General features: G+C 41.3%; 2 protein-coding genes across 5 annotated transcripts in view; both read left to right on the forward strand.

Moving 5' to 3' along the window:
• cybrd1 (cytochrome b reductase 1) lies at positions 1–2,624 on the forward strand. The gene is made up of 4 exons (XM_015966499.3): positions 1–400; positions 1,551–1,759; positions 1,905–2,059; positions 2,152–2,624. The coding sequence occupies exons 1-4, from the start codon at positions 214–216 to the stop codon at positions 2,423–2,425; spliced, it is 825 nt and encodes a 274-aa protein (XP_015821985.1). The 5' UTR covers positions 1–213; the 3' UTR covers positions 2,426–2,624.
• dync1i2a (dynein, cytoplasmic 1, intermediate chain 2a) overlaps positions 2,178–19,856 on the forward strand; it is a 22,503-nt gene continuing 4,824 nt past the window's right edge. The window contains exons 1-12 of one of the 4 annotated variants that reach the window (XM_054746929.2): positions 2,178–2,315; positions 5,974–6,085; positions 6,374–6,491; positions 9,677–9,764; positions 10,651–10,740; positions 11,679–11,794; positions 16,797–16,886; positions 17,015–17,177; positions 17,267–17,366; positions 17,930–18,055; positions 19,386–19,532; positions 19,609–19,722. In XM_054746929.2, coding sequence (XP_054602904.1) covers positions 5,984–6,085; positions 6,374–6,491; positions 9,677–9,764; positions 10,651–10,740; positions 11,679–11,794; positions 16,797–16,886; positions 17,015–17,177; positions 17,267–17,366; positions 17,930–18,055; positions 19,386–19,532; positions 19,609–19,722 — 1,254 coding nt within the window. In that variant the 5' untranslated portion in view covers positions 2,178–2,315; positions 5,974–5,983. Of the gene's footprint in view, positions 2,316–4,373; positions 4,486–5,973; positions 6,086–6,373; positions 6,492–9,676; positions 9,765–10,650; positions 10,741–11,678; positions 11,795–16,796; positions 16,887–17,014; positions 17,178–17,266; positions 17,367–17,929; positions 18,056–19,385; positions 19,533–19,608; positions 19,723–19,856 lie in introns of those variants that run through there. The other 3 variants (XM_015966496.3, XM_015966497.3, XM_015966498.3) reach the window with 3 other exon arrangements.

Genomic DNA, 19,856 nt, shown 5'->3' on the forward strand with positions numbered 1-19,856 from the left:
TGAGTCTGAGTCATCTGAGGCTTTAACTGCGGTTGACGTTTAAAGTCAGAGGATGACACAGCAAAGATAATGTGTTTTTCACCGGCGAAGTTACAAAACTTCGCTTTTCTGCCCTGGTCACGTGACGGCGATCCTCCGAAATAGGACACGCCTCCAAAATAGTCGTATTTGTAAGAAACCAGCTGCTTCTTCCCAGTTGCCCCTTGAACCAAGATGGAGAACCTGAAACTGTTTCTGCTGGCTCTGTCTGCCGCCGGAGCTGTGGGCTTCGTGGCCATAATCTTCGTGCTGAGATGGGTTCTTCACTTTAAGGAAGGTTTGGCCTGGGATGGAGGCGCGGCTGAGTTTAACTGGCATCCGGTGCTGGTTGTCACAGGGTTTGTTTTCCTGCAAGGCATAGGTGAGGTGACGCATGCGTTTCAGGAAAAACAGTAAATGAAATGTGTGTTGCTCTAAAAATGTTGGGAGGAAACGACCGCGAAAAACAAAGTTAAACTGTGCGTGTGTGTGCGCGCGCGTGTTATACAAAAGCAAGCTGTTTCTAACTTATACAAACTTTCCTTCCATGTAACCAGACTTTTTAAATTAAAAACTCTTAAGAAATAGTTCTTAAGGTGTTCTGAAGGTTTTATTTTATTGATTCTCAACCAGCTGCCTGACCATTTTCAAAAGAATGTTTTGTTTGTTTCCTGAACTCTCCACTAATGTATTTGCTGGTAGGGAGGTGGAATACACATTATCTGAATGACCGCAGTCTCAGCAATACATCACATCCACCATGAATCATCCATCCTCAAGACCAACTCAAGGGATGAATCTGTGTGACAGCTGAGCAAATTAACTGTCTCTTTAAGCACTTTTTCCCCAGCAGCTCATCACAAAGACACATTTTGTTCCTTTTTTCTGTAGTTGAACAGAAAAGATGGACAGAAACCAAAGATGAGCATTAAGTGCATTAGAGCTGTTAAAATGTTGGTGATCTCTCGGTTCCTGTTTTAGGTATCAGTCAGGGTTTCATGAAACTATTTCATTAAAAAAATTGCCTTCCAGATGTTGCTCATCTGTTATTAATAGCTATTTGGGCTTAACACTTCGTCTTTCGTCCTCCCACACATTTTTACATCACATACTGCTGTCATGGATGTACGAGGACTGAAAAGGTATTACAAGTTCCAATAAGCCTTGATCAAGATCCTTCAAAATGTTTTCAAGGAAACCTGGAAGCAAAAATATTCAGAAATTAGGAGTGGTTTAAGACTTTTGCACACTTTAGTGACCACTGAACTTCAAGGATGTCAATCCCAAAACATCAGCAACAGAAAAAAGGTTTTTGTTCAAAACAACCTTAACAAAAATGTTTTAGGCCTTTTCATACAACTTATTTTAGACACCGGACAACCATACAAATAAGAGAATAATAATAATTATATATATATATATATATATATATATATATATATATATATATATATATATATATATATATTAAGTGTGTAATGAAAATCTTGCAGTACGCCGGTTAACGGACAGCTGTTGGTTTCCTCTTGCAGCCATTACTGTCTACAGGCTTCCCTGGACTTGGCAGTGCAGCAAACTGATGATGAAGTTCATTCATGCAAGCTTGCATTTGATAGCCTTCACTTTTGCTGTCATCTCCTTGATGGCGGTTTTTGACTTCCATTACTACAGCAGCATCCCTGACATGTACAGTCTGCACAGCTGGCTGGGCCTGACAGTAGTTATAATGTACGCATTACAGGTAAAAATGCCTTTTTTATGCATTTATTTCAAATAAAAAAGCAAAAATCCCTCACCAAATGTTGATGTATTCAGTTTGTGCAAAGTCGAGGCGATTAGCAGTTGAGTGATGGGCTTTTTCCCCTCCCCCCTCCATCAATGAGCAGATTGTTCTCGGAGTTGGCTTATACCTGATACCAGTTACACCTTTGTCCTGGAGAGCAGCATGTATGCCCATCCACGTCTACAGTGGTCTTTTCCTTTTCACCAGTGTCATAGCTGTGGCTCTCATGGGCATCACAGAGAAGCTGATTTTTGGCCTGTAAGTATAAATAAATACACATTTTAAAACACAAACAAATAAATAAAATGAAAATCTGGTAACAAGTTCAATTGTCTTTTTTTTAAACAAAGGAGCAATCCGAAGTACAAGGATTCTCCACCAGAGGCGATTTTTGTGAATGTTCTTGGACTCCTCTTGGTGGTTTTTGGAGCACTGGTTCTTTGGATTGCCACTCGAGAGTCTTGGAAACGCCCCAGTGACCAGATCATGCATTCTCTGCATACCAACAGTGGAGGTGAGGACAGTGCCAGGGATGGTCCAGCTCTATCTGAGCTGTCCGGGGGAGCTGAAGCTGAGACTGATGATGTCAGGAGGAGAAATAAGCCAGACAACCAGAATTACTGATTTAAAATATTTTATTGATGAAATAAAGTTGAAAAATGTAAACACTTTGTTTCTTTTTACCTAATCAGTCTTTGTATTTGTTTAAGTAGTTTTCAGGAATATTTTAAAAGCTTTCTTCATTTTGTTCAGTTTATGTTGCTTCAGTGATTTTTGAGCTCTAAGAAGATAATATGAGCTCAAATAAAGTAAACAAAAGCTACTTTTTCATTGGTTTTTATTTGAGTACCTGAGTTTTTTGAGTCAATGGTTGATCATATAATAGTTTAAGATCAACAGGGCTGAAGGTGACAGTCAGCTGAAGGATGATGTATTTCTCAGGTTTTATGTCTGGTCTCTGATGGATTTCTCTGTCTTTCTGTTGTCAACTTTTTTTAGATAAACTATATAAATGCGTGTCTAATCATGCTGCAGACACGTGTCGTCAATAGTTTTGCACTTTAGTGCATTTGAGTTAAAAATCGAATTTTCTGCCTAAAACTGTCAGTGTTGTGCCGTTGTCAGGTAAAAACTCTGCACTGCCTTCGCTATTGGCTAAGAGGTACCCTAGAACGTTAACTGGTACCATATGATGTCACAATGTCATTGTGAGCCTGTGTGTGTATTTGTTAGCGGCTCCGCCCTCTCTGTCGGCTAGGCAACAGCATTTGTTGCATTTTTCAAACAGGAAGTGGGAGTGGAGTAATACTGATAAGGGGTGACTTGCTCTTTAAAGAGCAAGTCACCCCCAAATAAACTTTTTTTTTGCTGATAAACTATATAAACGAGTGTCTAATCGTGCTGCAGACACGTGTCGTCAATAGTTTTGCACTTTAGTGCATTTGAGTTAAAAATCGAATTTTCTGCCTAAAACTGTCAGTGTTGTGCCGTTGTCAGGTAAAAACTCTGCACTGCCTTCGCTATTGGCTAAGAGGTACCCTAGAACGTTAACTGGTACCATATGATGTCACAATGTCATTGTGAGCCTGTGTGTGTATTTGTTAGCGGCTCCGCCCTCTCTGTAGGCTAAGCAACAGCATTTGTTGCATTTTTCAAACAGGAAGTGGGAGTGGAGTAATACTGATAAGGGGTGACTTGCTCTTTAAAGAGCAAGTCAAATAAACTTTTTTTTTTGCTAATAAACTATATAAACGAGTGTCTAATCGTGCTGCAGACACGTGTAGTCAATAATTTGGCACTTCAGTGCATCTTGGTTCAAATTTAAATATTCTGCCTAAAACCGGCAGTGTTGTGCCATTGTCAGGTAAAAACTCTGCACTGTATTTTAATTTAAATCTGCCACCGCTATTGGCTAAGAGGTATACTATGATGTAAACGGGTACATTATGATGTCACAATGCTGTCGTGAGCCTGTGTATGTGTGTATTTGTTAGCAGCTCCGCCTTCTCGGTCTGCCAGGCAACAGCATTTGTTGCATTTTTCAAACATGAAGTGGGAGTGGAGTTAGACTCTGGTAGGGGTGACTTGCTCTTTTAAGTTCACTTCAGTGTGTTGTAATGGACAAGTCTTAAATTTGATAGAAAATGAATTGAAAAGGTAGCCAAAGTTCAATTAAATACTTTTAAAAAGTAGATGTGCAGATTTAAAACAATATCCTGTAAGAAAACATATTATTGACTATTAAAAGTCCCATACAATAATGATAACTTTACACTACGCAGAAAGTTATAGTGCTAAAGTCATCAAGGTTTTATTGCTTTTTAAAAACAAATATTACAGGTTTGCTTAAATTATGATATTCTGTAAAGCAACTGATATTGGACTGTGCTGACATGCATGGTATTCGTGTATTTTGGGTTATCTCTTTTTTTAACACAATGCATTTATATTTGTGCATAATGTCTGGCATTTGCTAAAAATAAATAGAAATAGAAATATTTTGAAGGCAACAGTGTTTCTTTTTACAATCTTTGTCCATCTCTTGAGATTCGTACTTTAGGGACCGCTTCAACGTTTATTCAATTTTGGCTCCTCTCAGCATCCGTAGTTCGGGTGGCAATCACTTCCTATTGTTTTGTGTTGATTTAAGTGGATTTGCTGTCAGTTCGTAAATCTGCAACAAGGTTTGTTATCTGGACTTTATATTAACATGACTAACGTCACTGGCGAATTTTGCAGCATCTATAGATAAACAGGCTTTACTCGGGTTTTGTTTAGCATAATTAAAGCCGTTGTTAACCCGACAAGTAGCTGCAAACTAAACACCTCTGACGCTGTAGTTAGTTAAATTGTCCACATTTCTGGGACATATTTATTATTAAACCAATGAACAACCGTATTAGATAACACATTTTCTCACATACTACCAGCTATTGTATAATATTTAAAGCTAACTTAGCTCCTGAGCTAACAATGAAGGAAGGCTAATGCTAACACTAACAGAGATGTGTTAGCTTTTTTTAACAACATGTTTAGGTGAGACAGGCTTATTTAGTAGCTGGACTTTAAATTACCATAAGCTAACGAGGAAGAGTAACTAAAAAATGATAAAAAGGCTGATCCGTGGCCGAAAGAATGTAGCAGGTGTAGGGTGGGGCTCCGTTAGCTTGCTGACAACGACCTGCCAGCTAGTCACCAACGAAGGGTCATGTGTGTTATTTAGCCACTTTGCTTTATATTTATTTATGTATTTGTTGTACTTGTGGTACAACAGTAACTTTTCTTTCTCATTTGAAAGTTAATCTTTGGAAATTGTTTTCCCACCTCTTAATTTTTTATTTCGCACACATTAACCTGAAGGAATTTAATCGTCTGGGGAAACCTTACATGGAAATATAAATGATTTAGTTAAGAAAAAGCTGTGTTGCTGTCTTTTCAGGAAAGAATTAAATCTGAGACAGTTTATTCTGTTGAAATTACTAAACATCTATTAAATGGGATTTTTTTTCACCAAAAAGTAATGAATCTAGAACTTTTCCCAAATATTTGAAATTGAGCTTTTCATAAGGACAAAGCATTTTTTACGTCCTATTTTTGGTTCATTTGCCATATTTTGACTCATATCAGTTTTATTTGAAGAAATTGTGTACTTTATGTTGGGTGATGGAAGGTTTTTATTTTATATATTTTTGGGAATAGATTTGGAGCAAAGGTATAAAGCTGTTTAATGGTTTTGCTTTGCATCTTTCTTAAATGCTGCAGATTGCCTGTATATAATCTATCAAAATGTACAACTGATAGTTGTTTTTGCTAAGCTATTAGTTAAATTTATAACACTCGTAGATGCACAACTTCAGTAGTGGGCTGTTGTTATGCCTAAACATTTTTAGGGATTTAAAAACTGTACGATTGCACAAGACAACTTAAGCATTTGCTAGAACATCTGATCTCTTTAAAGCAATCATAATGAGTGACTTGTGGTCGTCGCCTATTATTGGGCATTTCTGAAATAAAATAATCTTATAAGATAATGCCTGGCCCATTGGAAGCTTATCATACCTATCTTGTTTACATTCTTCACTTGGCCCGTTCATTTAACCAAGCTTTAGCCAAAACATTTTTCCCAAAAGTTTGGGAGTGGAGATTAACAAGACTGTGTTGTTTGTGTGCAGCTGTGGAAAAATGTCTGACAAAAGTGAGCTGAAAGCAGAGCTGGAAAGGAAGAAGCAACGATTGGCACAGATCAGAGAGGAGAAAAGAAGGAAGGAGGAGGAGCGAAAGAAGGTATGTATGTGTCAATATTCAGAAAAATTTCTAGTGTGAATTACTGAATCGTCAAAAGCTTAGATCAAATATCTCACAAGTCGGTCGATTTCTAATTCATAAACATTAAGTTTTTTTTTCTTTTCAAAATTGACAGATTTTTGGTTACAGTGGTGCAACAAATAAGCAATAGTCCCTTTTAAAATATCTGTTCGTTCTTTGCAAAGCAGCTCATACGTGAATATATCAGATTATGAGCATACATCAGAGTTTAATCTCATTCGTGTTTGGTGTGTCGATTTTCCCCAGGCTGATCTACAACAGAAAGAAGCTGCGGTTCAGCCGGATGACTCCGACCTGGAGAAAAAAAGACGAGAAGCTGAAGCTCTTCTACAGAGTGTGGGCATAAACACGGATGTTCCTGCAGGTGTCTTTAATATTACCTTTGAGTGGCTTTTTATAATAATAATAGTAGTAGGGGTGTAACGGTACACTAAATTCGTGTTCGGTTCAGTGTTGTGAAGAGCTCGGTTTGATTAATTTTTGACATATTACCGTAAATCCTCTGCTCATCAAGCTCCAGGCCTTTATTGGAAGGAGGACCAGAATTAGAGGCAGGCCTCTATTTCTATTTGAGCAAAATGAACTAATGGTTCGCTGGAGTTTTTGACAATTAAAATTGCGCCCACATTTTCAAAGTTAAACACGTCTCTTTTAACAACGGTAGTTTCTGCTTCAGCCCTCTCCCCCCTCCCCCTGCGCAGCGACCGCAAACTCACTGATGCGCCTGCAGCCTCTCGGACTTCCTGCTGCTCTAAACATTAAAATAATTATTTCATTTTCTGTTCCTCACTTCTGATTACCTTCAATGGTGTCTGTTTGTTGCAACCACCAGGTACAAAAACTAACTTGTTTTTATTTGACTATTTTTCTGTCCTGCCTGTTTATTATCTTCCTGCATCTCCTCTCAATCCTAAAGAAAAACAGCTACCTGGCTTCATATATATTCACCTCATGAGTTACCTTTGAACTGCAGTTCTAAAAGATCTACCGACTGCAAAAACAGCGGAGTGCGAGCTGCTCGCCGGCCGCAGTGCGTCACCGGAGGACAAAACAGGTGATGTGCCCCGCTCCACAGCAGCGAAACGCATCAGGCACAAATAAAAGAATAAAAGACAGAAAACATTAAAGGAAATGAGCCGACATGAACGATCGCGTGTTAAATTAGTTTTTGAGGTGGCGACACCTCATTTGTTAACGTTACTGTGGCCGTGCTCAGGACGCAGATGTCTGGAGCGCGTCAACAATCAGAGCTTTGCATGCGCAAGCTGGTTAAGGTTAGGATGGGGGTGAGGGGAATGTTAAATTGCAAGAGGGTAAACGTCACAATTTGGTTAAATGTCCATTTTACGGTGGGTGTCAGTACCGACGCTCTGGCACAGCGCGTTGCCTCCCGACGCGCAGGAGCTTGTCACCTGCTGACAGCAGGCTGCTGTCTTTTCCGAGGACTGCATCTTGCCCGGTCATTATCACGTGACAGCGACTAGTCGATGACAGGCGTAAAAAGTCACTATAGTGAAGTCGACTAGTTCATACAACCCCTACTGCTCCCCAGTGTTCTGCAGCATAATCAGCACGTTCTCTTTGAACTTGATATCAAATTTTCGCCTCCTCTTCGTCTCCGCACGGTTAAAGTTACCCTCGCGGTCTATCACTGGCAAATCAAAAGTGAGACGGATGACACAACCGCCCCCCGTGCTTGCTTGTTACCACATTTCACCCGGCCACAATAAAATACCGGCCATTATTCACCTCCGCCGACTCCGACACTGGCCAAAATATGAGACCAGGCAGTTAATTAAATACAGGCCTGTATTAGAGGATTTACGGTATTATATTTATTTAATATCTGAAGCAGCTCCTATAGTGAGCAGGACCAGGTGTCATCACAGGCTGCTGATCTAATATGATGTCTTTAATTATTTCACAGGTAATTTGCGAAGCTATGAGTGTCACACTCATACAGACAAGTGTTGTGTTTGACTGTTGGTGCTCCGTGTTTTTATTTCTGCAGCGAGCCTTAAAAACTCGCCTCACACCACCCAGAGTTTCTTCTTTAAAACTCATATAAAATAATGAGCTTCCTCCGTGCCGTATTTTTCTATGTAGGATGAAAACTTTACATCAATTGTCCCAGGAAAAAAGTTCAGCAGACATGTTTGTTTACATTTTTGCAGCTGCGTGCACAGTGTGAGAGAAGGGAGAGAGGGGCGACGCTCCGTACAATGTCTACAGGTTCCAGTAGCAGCGACAGCCAGCTGGTTTGATCCGCTCTGAAAGGCGTTGATCAGAATTTGCAGAATTCGATCGCGTGCAGCCGTCATGCGTCACTCAATACAGCATCCGTGCGGAAACTCGCCTAGGAACTTTTATCTGCTGAACTTGAATCACACAAATAAAAATTCATTATTTAATTGAGAAAATAAACCAAAACCGTACGTAATTGGACCGCACCAAAACGGTTCAACACTCCTCTATGAACCGTTACACCCCTAAATAATAGGAATTTATTTTCAAACAATCACTGACAATTCAATCATAGTTAAATCTTAGGATCATTGATTTGTTTGATAAAGTAGTAGGTAGAAGTATATACTTATTTAGCTCTCTACTCCTTAGATCTAAGTTATCCCTTGCTTAAAAATACTTTTTCACTTTACAAAAGTGAAAACAATCCAAAAGAACAGAAACAGAATGAACATGGCATCATAATCTCATCTAATATATCCCTGAGTAAAAAAAAAGGTTTTTCAGTTCACAGTAAAAACTAAACAAACAAAAAGAAAACAGCAAAACACCATCTTTCTTTCAATTAGATATAATGTATGCATGATCTACTAGAAAAATATTATTCAAATCACTAAATGGACTGTATTTGTTTAACGCCATCTAAGGTTTTACAACCCCCCAAGGTGCTTCACAACACACACATGCACACATTCACGTTAGTGATGATTACTGGCGGGAGCCGGGATCAGACGTACAACCTTCCGATTACTGGACAACCCGCTCTACCCCCTGAGCTACTGCTGCCCACAAAAGCAAAAACAACCATTTGTCAAAATGCCATAATGCTATCAAAAACCATGCTAACAACTTAGAAATCTTTAATACATTAAGCAACTTTATAAGGTGTTCTGAATCTGTCAGATTTACAGAGCATTGTCACAACTTCACCTGCAGGTGGCAGAAGAGGTTCATTAAAATATTCTGTCAAAGATGGCTGACAGTCTTGAAACACTGCATTTTTTTAAAAAAGTGATCAAATTTAGGTTTTGTTTATGTGAAACCTACATTTTATGTATTTATTTCTTAAAACGTGTATTTCATTATGTGGATAAATTGTCTAATTGTAAAGCAGTTTATCTGCTATTGTTTGCATTTGTCTGCTTTTCACACACGTTACTACCAAATCTATTGTGACTGTGAAGAAATGTACTCACAAGATCTGATTACAGTCTATTTACTTAAACTACAACAAAGCATTGAAGCAGTTCAGCAATCAGCATTTCCTGTCATCTTTACCCTGTACTGTTTTTGTCTCAAACATAGTCCCTCCTCTGACGTCTCCTGCTGCCAAATCAGCTGGAACGCCAAGTGAAGCAGGGAGCCAGGACTCTGATGGAGCTGCAGGGCCCAGGTACACACTCGAACACACTAGTGAACCCTTCAGCGAGAGTCCAAACTTCAGTACAAAGCTTGTTCATGCACGGAGGTCATGAAAGAGTCTCTTTAGTAAAATGCAACAAAGATTTCTCATCATTTCTTCAAAGAGAACACCATATTTGTCAGTTTAAACTGCAGATGTGCAGCAAATAATTAGCTGCCTCCTGAAGTTTGTCTGTTCTGCGTTTGTTTCTTCTGCTTCTTTTGTGTTGCTGCTCTAAGGTCATGGATACAGCTGAGTTTAAACTCAGTTTCAGTCTTGCACGGTTATTGTAAACGACGACATATTTATGCCAACTGAGTGCATGTTTGCTCCATTTATGTGCCACCGAATTAGAACGATTCCAAATTAACAATAAAACAGCAGGCTGCTGAGATGCCTGGGGGACTTCTTAACCCCTAATTAGAGCCCCTTCCCTGTACTGAAATTCAAACCCCCTCAGTGTCCCATCAGGCCGAGTGAGCTGTTCCCCCTACGTGTTGACTCATTTCCCTCACCAGCATGGCCATTTCCTACACACATGGAGGTCATGTTTTCTCCCCGAGGGCTCTGGCTCTACCCCTCTGTGGCTACGCAGCACTCAGACTATTCGGTGTGGCTCGGTTTGGGCCATATCAGCTCTGCAGGCTGTCAACCCCCTCAGAGGGTATTTGTGGTTGTCCGTTTCAAGCAAATGCATTCCTCCTTCTCTGTGCAAATGGATTAAAGTTTCATTTGACATTTAAAATGATTAATAACATATAAATCAGATGTATATCTGCATGTTGTGTGCCACAACGCTAACATTTTCTCCTCCCCCCATTTGTGCTCGCTCATCTCTCTGTCACTAATGCTGCCTTGTTGCCGTGACACTAATCAGGACTCTGCATTGGGACTCTGACCCGTCCACTCTTCAACTTCACTCTGATTCTGAGCTGGGGTACTGGACAATCTCTTCTCTCCTTTCCTGGTCATTTTCCCTTCTCTCAATCTATGGCATGATTGCTTTTTTTTTTCTATCAAAGTCACTGTACATGAAAAGATGAGATAAAATATTTCTAATAATCTGCAGTGTTTGCTAAACTAATCAGAACTTTAGACCGTAACTAATTTCATTACTTTAGCTTTAAGATTCCATCTGAAGGAGGTGAAGATTGCAAAATTAACTAAAATTGTTTTCTAACCCCAAAATTCCACTACCTCCGCTCCGCTCCGGCACGAACTCCGCAGCAAAATCGGTCCCGTTGTAGTCAATCAGAGCTGTTCCACTACTGCGGCCGTGCGGCGCAGTGCGCCGCCCGCCGTTCCGCCATCCGGCAAAAATAGGATCGATTCTATTTTTGCCGGATGCTGGAGCACCTCCACAGTCAATGGACAGAAATCACAACCGCCCAACAGGAAAGGGAGCAAGCACAACTTCCGTTATTTCACAACAAATCGATAAACAAAAAGCTTTTTTTGTTTCATATGCACAGGTTTAACAACTTTTAACAACTATCAATGGCAGCTGAACTTTAAATGCACAAAAATACGCCATAAATACAGTTTCTACTATCAAAGTAGTCACACTTTGTTGATCCAAACACTGCTGATCTCTCAACACAAATGATGGGCAGATTAAACAGTTCATTTCGATGCTTCTCCCACGCAACGGGTGTTTGGATCTAACTTCCACGTTTATTGCTCGGACTGTATCGCAAGATCTCGAAAATCCCGCGCATGCCTGTTTGCGCTCCTCAGGTCTCCGCACCGGAGCGGAGCCGTTGTAGAGCGGGTAGCAGTAAAAATTGAGTTCGGAAGCGAGCGGCTGCGGAAGGCGGGGGCGGAGGTAGTGGAATTTTGGGGTAATGCCGTATTCTATGTTTTGTACTGATGTTGTGCAAAGTTTGAGTTGTTCTGTGTTTGTAGGCGTGTCACCCCGAAACTGGGAATGGCCAAAGTCACACAAGTGGACTTCCTTCCTCGTGAAACTGTGTCCTACACAAAAGAGACCCAAACACCTGTCATGACTCAGACCAAAGAAGGTGACTCAAATCATTTTACTGAGTGTTCTCCATGCATGGACAAATTGGGCCTAAACAAAATGTTTAGGTTAGTTGAAACTCCTTGTTTATTTTACTGCTTAAAGAGCACGGTGCTTGTTGAACAATGATTTACAATGGAGGGATTTCTGGGAAGTGGAAGAGTTTTACCAAGCCATGAGATGAAAGTGGTGGGGGTGAGACCCAGGAAACGTAAGAAGCCAGGGGCAGAGATGAAACTCAGACAAGCTCTGCTCCTCTGATCCTCACCACCAACTCCGCTTTGGCGTAATTAACGAGCAGGATGAGAAAACCAGTGACAGGAAGGAGAAATGCGATTGGAGCGGAAGATATGAAGCGCGGTGCATTCGGCTGCTTATTGCATCTGAAGCGTGTTGATATGTATGTAATTGCAGCTCTGGAGCTTTCATGTGGTTGGACGAACAGAATAGTTGGTTTTGGTGCAAAAATCCACATGTTGAACACATGTTGTAAAAAACAAAAGTGCAACAGTTCCAGTTGTGCTACTAGATTTTTCTTTTAAACAGATGGTAAATAATTCACTCTGATGACATCATTTCTGGGTTTCTGCCCCCTCCACCTAAACTATAAAAGTCTAAAGTTTATATTTTTTGCAGCAGTTAATGTGTTTTTGGGCATCCTTGAACGCCTGGTTTGTATTATAAATGGTGAACTGATGTGTAGACAATTCTGGGATGGCATGCTGGATGTGTGAGGTCAAATTGTGTTGTTTTATTACAAGCAGAACTAGTGAAGGATGAAGAGCATCCCTTTCCCCCCCATCTCTCCTTTCTCTGGACTCTTCGGGGTATAGTAAAACTGTTAAACAACGATGGTTTCTGCCAGCTGTTCAACAACCACACCCCTTCCCCTCTATGCCACTATGTAATCATTTCATCAACTCCACCGCTTCCCCTGTCTTCTCCCTTCACCGAACAGGCACATAACAAAACACACTCAGTGACATTGTGCATTTTCACACCATCACTTCTGGCACTCGATGAGACGGCAACCCCTTCCCAGCTTGCTCCCCTCGCCGCATTTTTGATGTGCGAGGTGGCGTCGGGGGGGCTGCATTCTGATTGAGTGATTTATCGTGTTGTCGAAAGGAGGCAACGGAGCAGCACTCTCAAGGTCAGCGGGCGGTGGCATTAGAGGGAGCGGCCACTGTGCCCCGGCTGCTGCAGCTTGAGGGTTCCCACCGTGTTGGCTAGACAATCTTAGGAAAATGGTGCAGAAGTTAAAGATCACCTGCCTCCTTTGCATAGACACAAAAGAATAATCCAATGAGTAATCAAAAAGAATGCATCTTATTAGAGATGCGCCAATACGGCTGATATTTACTGATATTATATTTTTTATTTACTTTTATTCTTGGAGGATGAAAACCACTTCAGATGAACCTTCTAGTTTTCAAGTGGGTCCTCCGTAGATCGCAACACTGAGAATAAAAAATACAAGATAACAGACAATATTTTCTATGTGAACATAACAATGGGGAAAACGCAAAAGTAGTCTATAAAATATTCATGAATTCTTTGAGCCAAATCTCTCACATAAAACAATTTCAGCTTTTTTATTCTTGACAGTTTCAAAATTAGCTGTTTCGGGGCTATCACTTTAAAAAACAAGCTGAAGCTGGCCACACCCACCTATCCCTGCTAAGGCTGCTATAGGCTGAGAAGCTCAGATGTCGAAGGTACTTGGGGAAGAGGAACTACTTCTCCAGCAGCAGCAGCTCTGCATGTCTCTTACTAATTTCCCCTTTTGTGACATCATTCATGGGAACCTTTTAAAATGGCTTGATTTAGGCCAACATTTACAGAAAACAGATTGAGAGGTTTTATTCATGTTTGGAGGGTTTGTAGAGGCAGTAAAGGATGCAAAATGTGAGTTTAGTTATTATATCTCCTTTAATATTCGCCCAATTTTACTTATTGGACCAGTATGATATGTGACCAACTTCGGCCGATACCGATATTGCTGCAGATATCCCTATAACTTAAGATTTGTCTCTTTTTGTAATGGCGACCATCAATAGGTTTTAAATGGTATTCCTTTAACATTTTGTCTTTCTGAACTCTTTTAATGTTTATTTACTTATTTATTAATTTCTATTTGTAACCATCCATCCATTTTCTGAATCCACTTGTCCATGTAGGGTCGAGGGGGGGGGGGGGCTGGTGCCCATCTCCAGCGGTCAGCGGGCAATCAGGCGGGGTACACCCTGGACAGAGAGCCAGTCCATCGCAGGGCAACACAGAGACACACAGGACAAACAATCATGCACACTCACACTCACACCTAAGGACAATTTAGACAGACCAGTTAACCTAACAGTCATGTTTTTAGACTGTGGGAGGAAGCCGGAGCACCCGGAGAAAACCCACGCGTGCACAGGGAGAACATGCAAACTCCATGCAAAAAGATCCCAGGCCGGGAATCGAACCCAGGACCTTCTTGCTGCAAGGCACCAGCTCTAACCACTGCACCACTGCAATTGTCATTTTGCAAACAAATTTTAGGATTTTTTGGTTCTACATCACAAACTACCACTCAGGTGACAGGTCATGATCGGTTGTGAAAGGATTAAACGCCACGGTTTGGTCATCTTACAGAATTAAGACCTTCCAGGTAGCCTGAAAAAATGTTGTTTTTTAGGACTTTTGTTGTTTTTAAGGGGAAGTTTGCAAATCCTGCCTTGATTTTAGCTTTTCTCTTAACTGAAACCCTCCATTTACCACTACAGTATTTCCAGACTGCATCAATATGCACTCTTCAACAATAGGCTGTAATTATGGAGTAAGATATTGTTGGACGTTTGTGGGGGTGGGACGAGGGCCTGGTCGGTTTATTTCAAAAAGGCTCGTCAGAAATACAAGTATGTCTAGCGGTTCAGCCGATCTAATATTTAATTGAATGTGATTGTTTTAATCACTTTGAATTTGGAGGTAGGTCAAAACTTTTAATCACAAAGCCCTTAAAGGCCTCCTTGTTTCAAGTGCCACTTGTAATTGTGGTCAGCTTTTACGCACTTGATGATTAGTGCTGTTAAAAGTGTTATACTTTAGCAGAGAATTTGATGTTTTTTTGGGTTTTTTTACCTTTTTTTTTTCCTTTTGTTTCACCACACATTATTTTTATATTTGAATAAGTCGATAATTATTAGTTCAACGTTTTACCAAAGTGTGCTTATTTCTGGAGGTGAAAATGCTACTGTAGATGCATCTCTTGTGTTTCTGTGGGCTCATTTTAGCATTGAAAACATTTGTGCACGTGTTGCAGTATAGACAAGACATCTGCAGCCAGCAAAGATTGTTTTCTAGTTGTCCATCATTTGCCACATGCCATGTTTGCATTAATATATTGTCTGTTGACTCGGAACCCCCCATCCCCCTGCTGTCCAGCTCCCACCAAAAAAGCTTTTATTTCTTAAGTGGTACAAAAGCCATAATTGGACTTGCTTTGAGAGAGGTGTCAGTGTATGGGACATTGCTGATCCGGGTGAATTCTGTTAAATGCAACCCACCCATCCTTGCTGCTGCTACTACCCCCCCTTCCTCCTTGCACATCCCCAGCAGGGTCACCAGGATCACTAGCTTTTTTCCAAATGGCCATTTTAGCTGGCAGGTGCATTATACCCTTTATTTTCAGATTGTCTGTCTGCTCCTAATGCCTGGCAGGTTGATTGCTCCGGCTGCCTCACCAGGGAAAGGGCTGACGAGCGCGGCCGGGACTAGCTGAAAGACAGTGATTACTGTTTTCCTTTAAGCCTGATTGAGGCCCTTGAAAGGAAAGATTTTAACCTTCTCCTGTTGGGAGTTGGGTATGGCTGCACATTGAAATGGCTTGTGTCATCAACCCAGTTCTGTAAACTCATCAGTGCTCCCAATAACCTTCTTCGCCAAACCCCCATCTGAGGAAGGGGATAAAACACTTTATGAACAAAGTGACAGATGACATTATCATTTAGATTATCCCAGTCGGAAGGGAATTCTGTCGTGTGGTGCTGTAATCCTAGATGAACTATATAGTTCATACGATGATACCCCCCCCCCCCAAAACAAAAACAAAGACTTGACCCTTTTCATCTGATGTTATTTCAACCCATTTTTTTTAAAAAACATTTTAATATGATTTGTTGAAGACGTGTTTGATAAAATCCTGTTCATCCCCTTTGAAGTCGAACCGGTGTGCAGTTTGCCAGCTGGTGTGGCCTGTGTTTTGTCGTACATTCTCCGAGGTTGAATAGGAGTTGCAGGACCTCCTGCTGGGACGGTAATTGCACAGGCTTGTTGTTCAGGGAGAGGCTTGTCTCGGGGCGGCCAGGCGGAAAACCTCTGTGCCATCCCTGTGCCACCTCTGAAGAGCACAGGACAATCCCTGCATCACCATCTGCTTCTGCACCATGCCGTCATCTGGCCAAGTCCAATAGCATGGAGCCGAGGCAGCTGCTCCACACCCTCTGCCCCGTGGCCTAGAAGGGGGCAACCTGCAACTGGGACACAGAGGAAACAGCTACACTGACAGCTAGACTCCATTGAAGGCTGGAGTCTCATTAACAGTGAGGAAAGACAGGGGGTCCCTATGACAACAAGACACCCGCTGAGCTCTGTCCCTTTAGTACAAATGACAAACTTCCTCGCTTTAGAGGAGCGGGTTCTCCCTCTCTTTTTTTTCTGCTTTTGAAAGGCGACATAGTGCTGACAAACAAAACAAATGCAAGGCAGAGATACAAAATCACTCTTTTGCGGTGTCCTACAAGCGCTGGGTGGAGCTTTTATTGAAAGAAGAAAATAACATCGCTATGGGGGGAAAAAAACAGTCGAAAGATGTGAAATGTCTGTAGGGAAGCACTCGTCCCGCTTCTGATCAGGGTTAAATCGGTTAACAGATTTTGATCAAAGGTCATGTCAAAAGCATCATCATGTGGATTGATAGATTCATTTGTCGCAGACTTTAACAGAGTTTAATTTTTGATCAGGAGAGGAAGAAGAGGAGGAAGAATGTCCTCCAGCTGAACCCGTAGTCGAGGCTCAGACTGAGAAACCAGACAAGAAGGAGGAGGAGGAAGGTACTTTACTGTCGATGGTCATAATTATGATGCTGTGCCTACGTTTTGGCAATTGTTAATTGAATATTTGCAGCTTTTTCGTCTTATGCAGCCATCTTTACAACATTTATATGTGTTTCACTGTCAAGCACCCCCTCAAGAGCTCACAGAGGAGGAGAAGCTCCAGATCCTGCACTCTGAGGAGTTTGCACATTTCTTCGACCACAGCACTCGGATTATTGAGCGTGCTCTGTCCGAAGGTGTGGACGTCTTCTTTGACTACGTTGGCCGTGAGCTGGAGGAGAAGGAGAGGTAAAACAACAAAATCAGCTGGTGTTCTCTCCAATCATTTCCTGTTTGAAGGACTTTTTTTTTTAAATTAATGTGTGTTTTGTTTTTAGAGAAATTCAGGCTGGAGCAAAGCTTTCACTCAACAGGCAGTTTGTGGACGAGCGCTGGTCCAAACATCGTGTAGTTACCTGTCTGGACTGGTCTCTACAGGTGGTTTTCTTTAAAAATTCTTCTTAATAAAGCCGGTTTTAACACCTCTCAGAATAAAAGGAAATGTATATATATATATATATATATATATATATATATATAATTGTTTCTAGTTTGCTTTTAAAGTGACTGTGAAAATGTTTTATGACTATGTTGCTTGAGTTTGACAGCATCTCTTTTTCAGCCAAAACTCCCTCAGGAAATGTAGGTTGTGTCTCGCACGGATTGTCACTTAGTCATAAGCCGTAATGATTTGTTTCCCCTGGTGTCTAAGGTCATTTTATTCCTGATTCTGCAACAAAACGTGACAGTGATTGAACACCGACTCTTTGTTCGCTTCATTTCTAGCTCGAAGCTACACTCACACCCCTGTAATGGTTATTTGAGTGGGTTTACATGCTCGGAAATCCGCATTAAGCCATTAAATATGCTGCTGTGTCAGTCTGGGCCCCAGAAGTTAGCTAGAATTATGAAAAGGACTAAAAATAATTAGTAAAGCTCTCAGGAGAGCTATGTGGATGTTGGATTGTTTACGTTTGACATTTTTTTTCTTGTCCTATCAGTATCCTGAACTATTGGTTGCTTCGTACAATAACAACGAGGAGGCTCCACACGAGCCTGACGGCGTGGCTTTAGTCTGGAACATGAAGTACAAGAAAACTACTCCAGAATTCGTCTTCCACTGCCAGGTACCAACTTTACTTGGAAGACTTCCAACCATTCTCCTTGGCTCACCCACTTTCTTCCTCCTCTGCTCCCAAACCCCCATCCTACCTTCCTTAACATCACTTAGCTGGCATTCACCTCCACCACATTTATCAACTAACACATGTTCTGGAGAAGACCCGCGGTGCAAGACCTGAATGCGGTCCGAGCTCTGCAGCAGGATTAAGTGCGCGGGGCAGGGCTGCTTATCATGTGCATCTAAACAAGGGTTCTGTGTTCAGACGAGCTGGCTGGGAGACCAGTTGAGCTCCATCCCTCTGCTTAGCCTTATTATAATGCTCGTCCTGAGGCTCCTTCAACAAGACAAGTTGAGTAGAACCACATGTTGTTGCCTTCAGAGCGGATGTCGTCGTAGGCACGCTGCTGCGATGAATCGAACTGAACAGAAGCGCGAATGCAGTTTTCTTTGTGTTTCTAAGAGCAGTTCCCCCTGTGTGTCACCATTTTTGTCAACGAATGCAACAATACTAACATTATTTTGACTTTGAGGGCAGGAGCACAGGTTGGAGCTCTGGAAAAGTCTGGAATGCTCATTAGGAACAAAAGATAAAAAAAAATCCTGATCGCTGCCAACTCCCAGCTGGATATTTTTTTGTTTTTCTTTAGTTCTGTTAACAAACCACAAAGTATGAACCACATTTTCCCCTTCGGTTTCAGGTATTTATGGTCAGTCAGCGGATGTTTCTGCTTTTCACCACAGAAGGAAAAAAAAAAAGATTTCGACATCATCAAAACTAGGAATAGACAGATATATCTGGCCGATATTTACCAACTTGTTATGTATCGGCATTGGCCGATTTAAAGTCAGGCAGATCTGCAGGCAGTCCAGTGCTGCTGCAGAATTTTAAACACCTGCTCAATAAATGCATAATAAATAAGTAAAACATTGTCACCTGATTATTTTTTATTTACCTGTTGTGTTTTTTTTTAAATACTTGGTCAGTTTATTGATTTGTTTGGTAAACTCTGGTTAAATTTTAAATTTTAATTCTGAGTGCTGCAAATAATAAGGATTCAGGATTTGAAGTTGGAGAATTGTTGTGTGTCAATTGTTGTTGGTGAGATTTTAGCATGCAGATAAACACAGAAAACCTTTAAATACCATGAAAATCGACCCAAAAATCCGCTACACAGCCATGACCATGACCTCTATATAACTGTATCGGCTATAGAAACATCCATATCGGTTGATGTCTCATCAAACCAGGAGCTCGGAGTCAATTTGGGATAAACTTTGTCTTTATTGTATGTTTTAATGTTTTTCACCACCTTACACTTCCTGTGTTCTCACAGTCTGCAGTCATGTCTGCTTCGTTCGCCAAGTTCCACCCAAACATCGTGGTTGGAGGCACGTATTCGGGGCAGATTGTTCTGTGGGACAACAGGAGCAACAAGAGGACCCCTGTGCAGAGGACCCCCCTTTCAGCTGCAGCACACACGGTACTGTGGACACCAGTGTGCTCACCCTGATTCATATTCATCACGGGTGGAAGTTTCACCTTGGTTGTCTTTGCAGCACCCGGTGTATTGTGTAAATGTAGTCGGCACCCAGAACGCCCACAACCTGATTAGCATCTCGACGGATGGGAAGATCTGCTCCTGGAGTCTGGATATGCTGTCTCAGCCACAGGTGACAGTAACTAAGAACTTGACTTTAAAGAGCTGAAGACTGATTTGAACTCATTTTCCCGTGTCAAGGAAATGGTGGCCAGCCGTGTCATTACATTTGTGCTGCCAAAAATGTTGGCCATTCATTTTGTGCTC

The sequence above is a fragment of the Nothobranchius furzeri genome, chromosome 14 (genome assembly GCF_043380555.1).
Source record: "Nothobranchius furzeri strain GRZ-AD chromosome 14, NfurGRZ-RIMD1, whole genome shotgun sequence".
Taxonomy (NCBI): domain Eukaryota; kingdom Metazoa; phylum Chordata; class Actinopteri; order Cyprinodontiformes; family Nothobranchiidae; genus Nothobranchius; species Nothobranchius furzeri.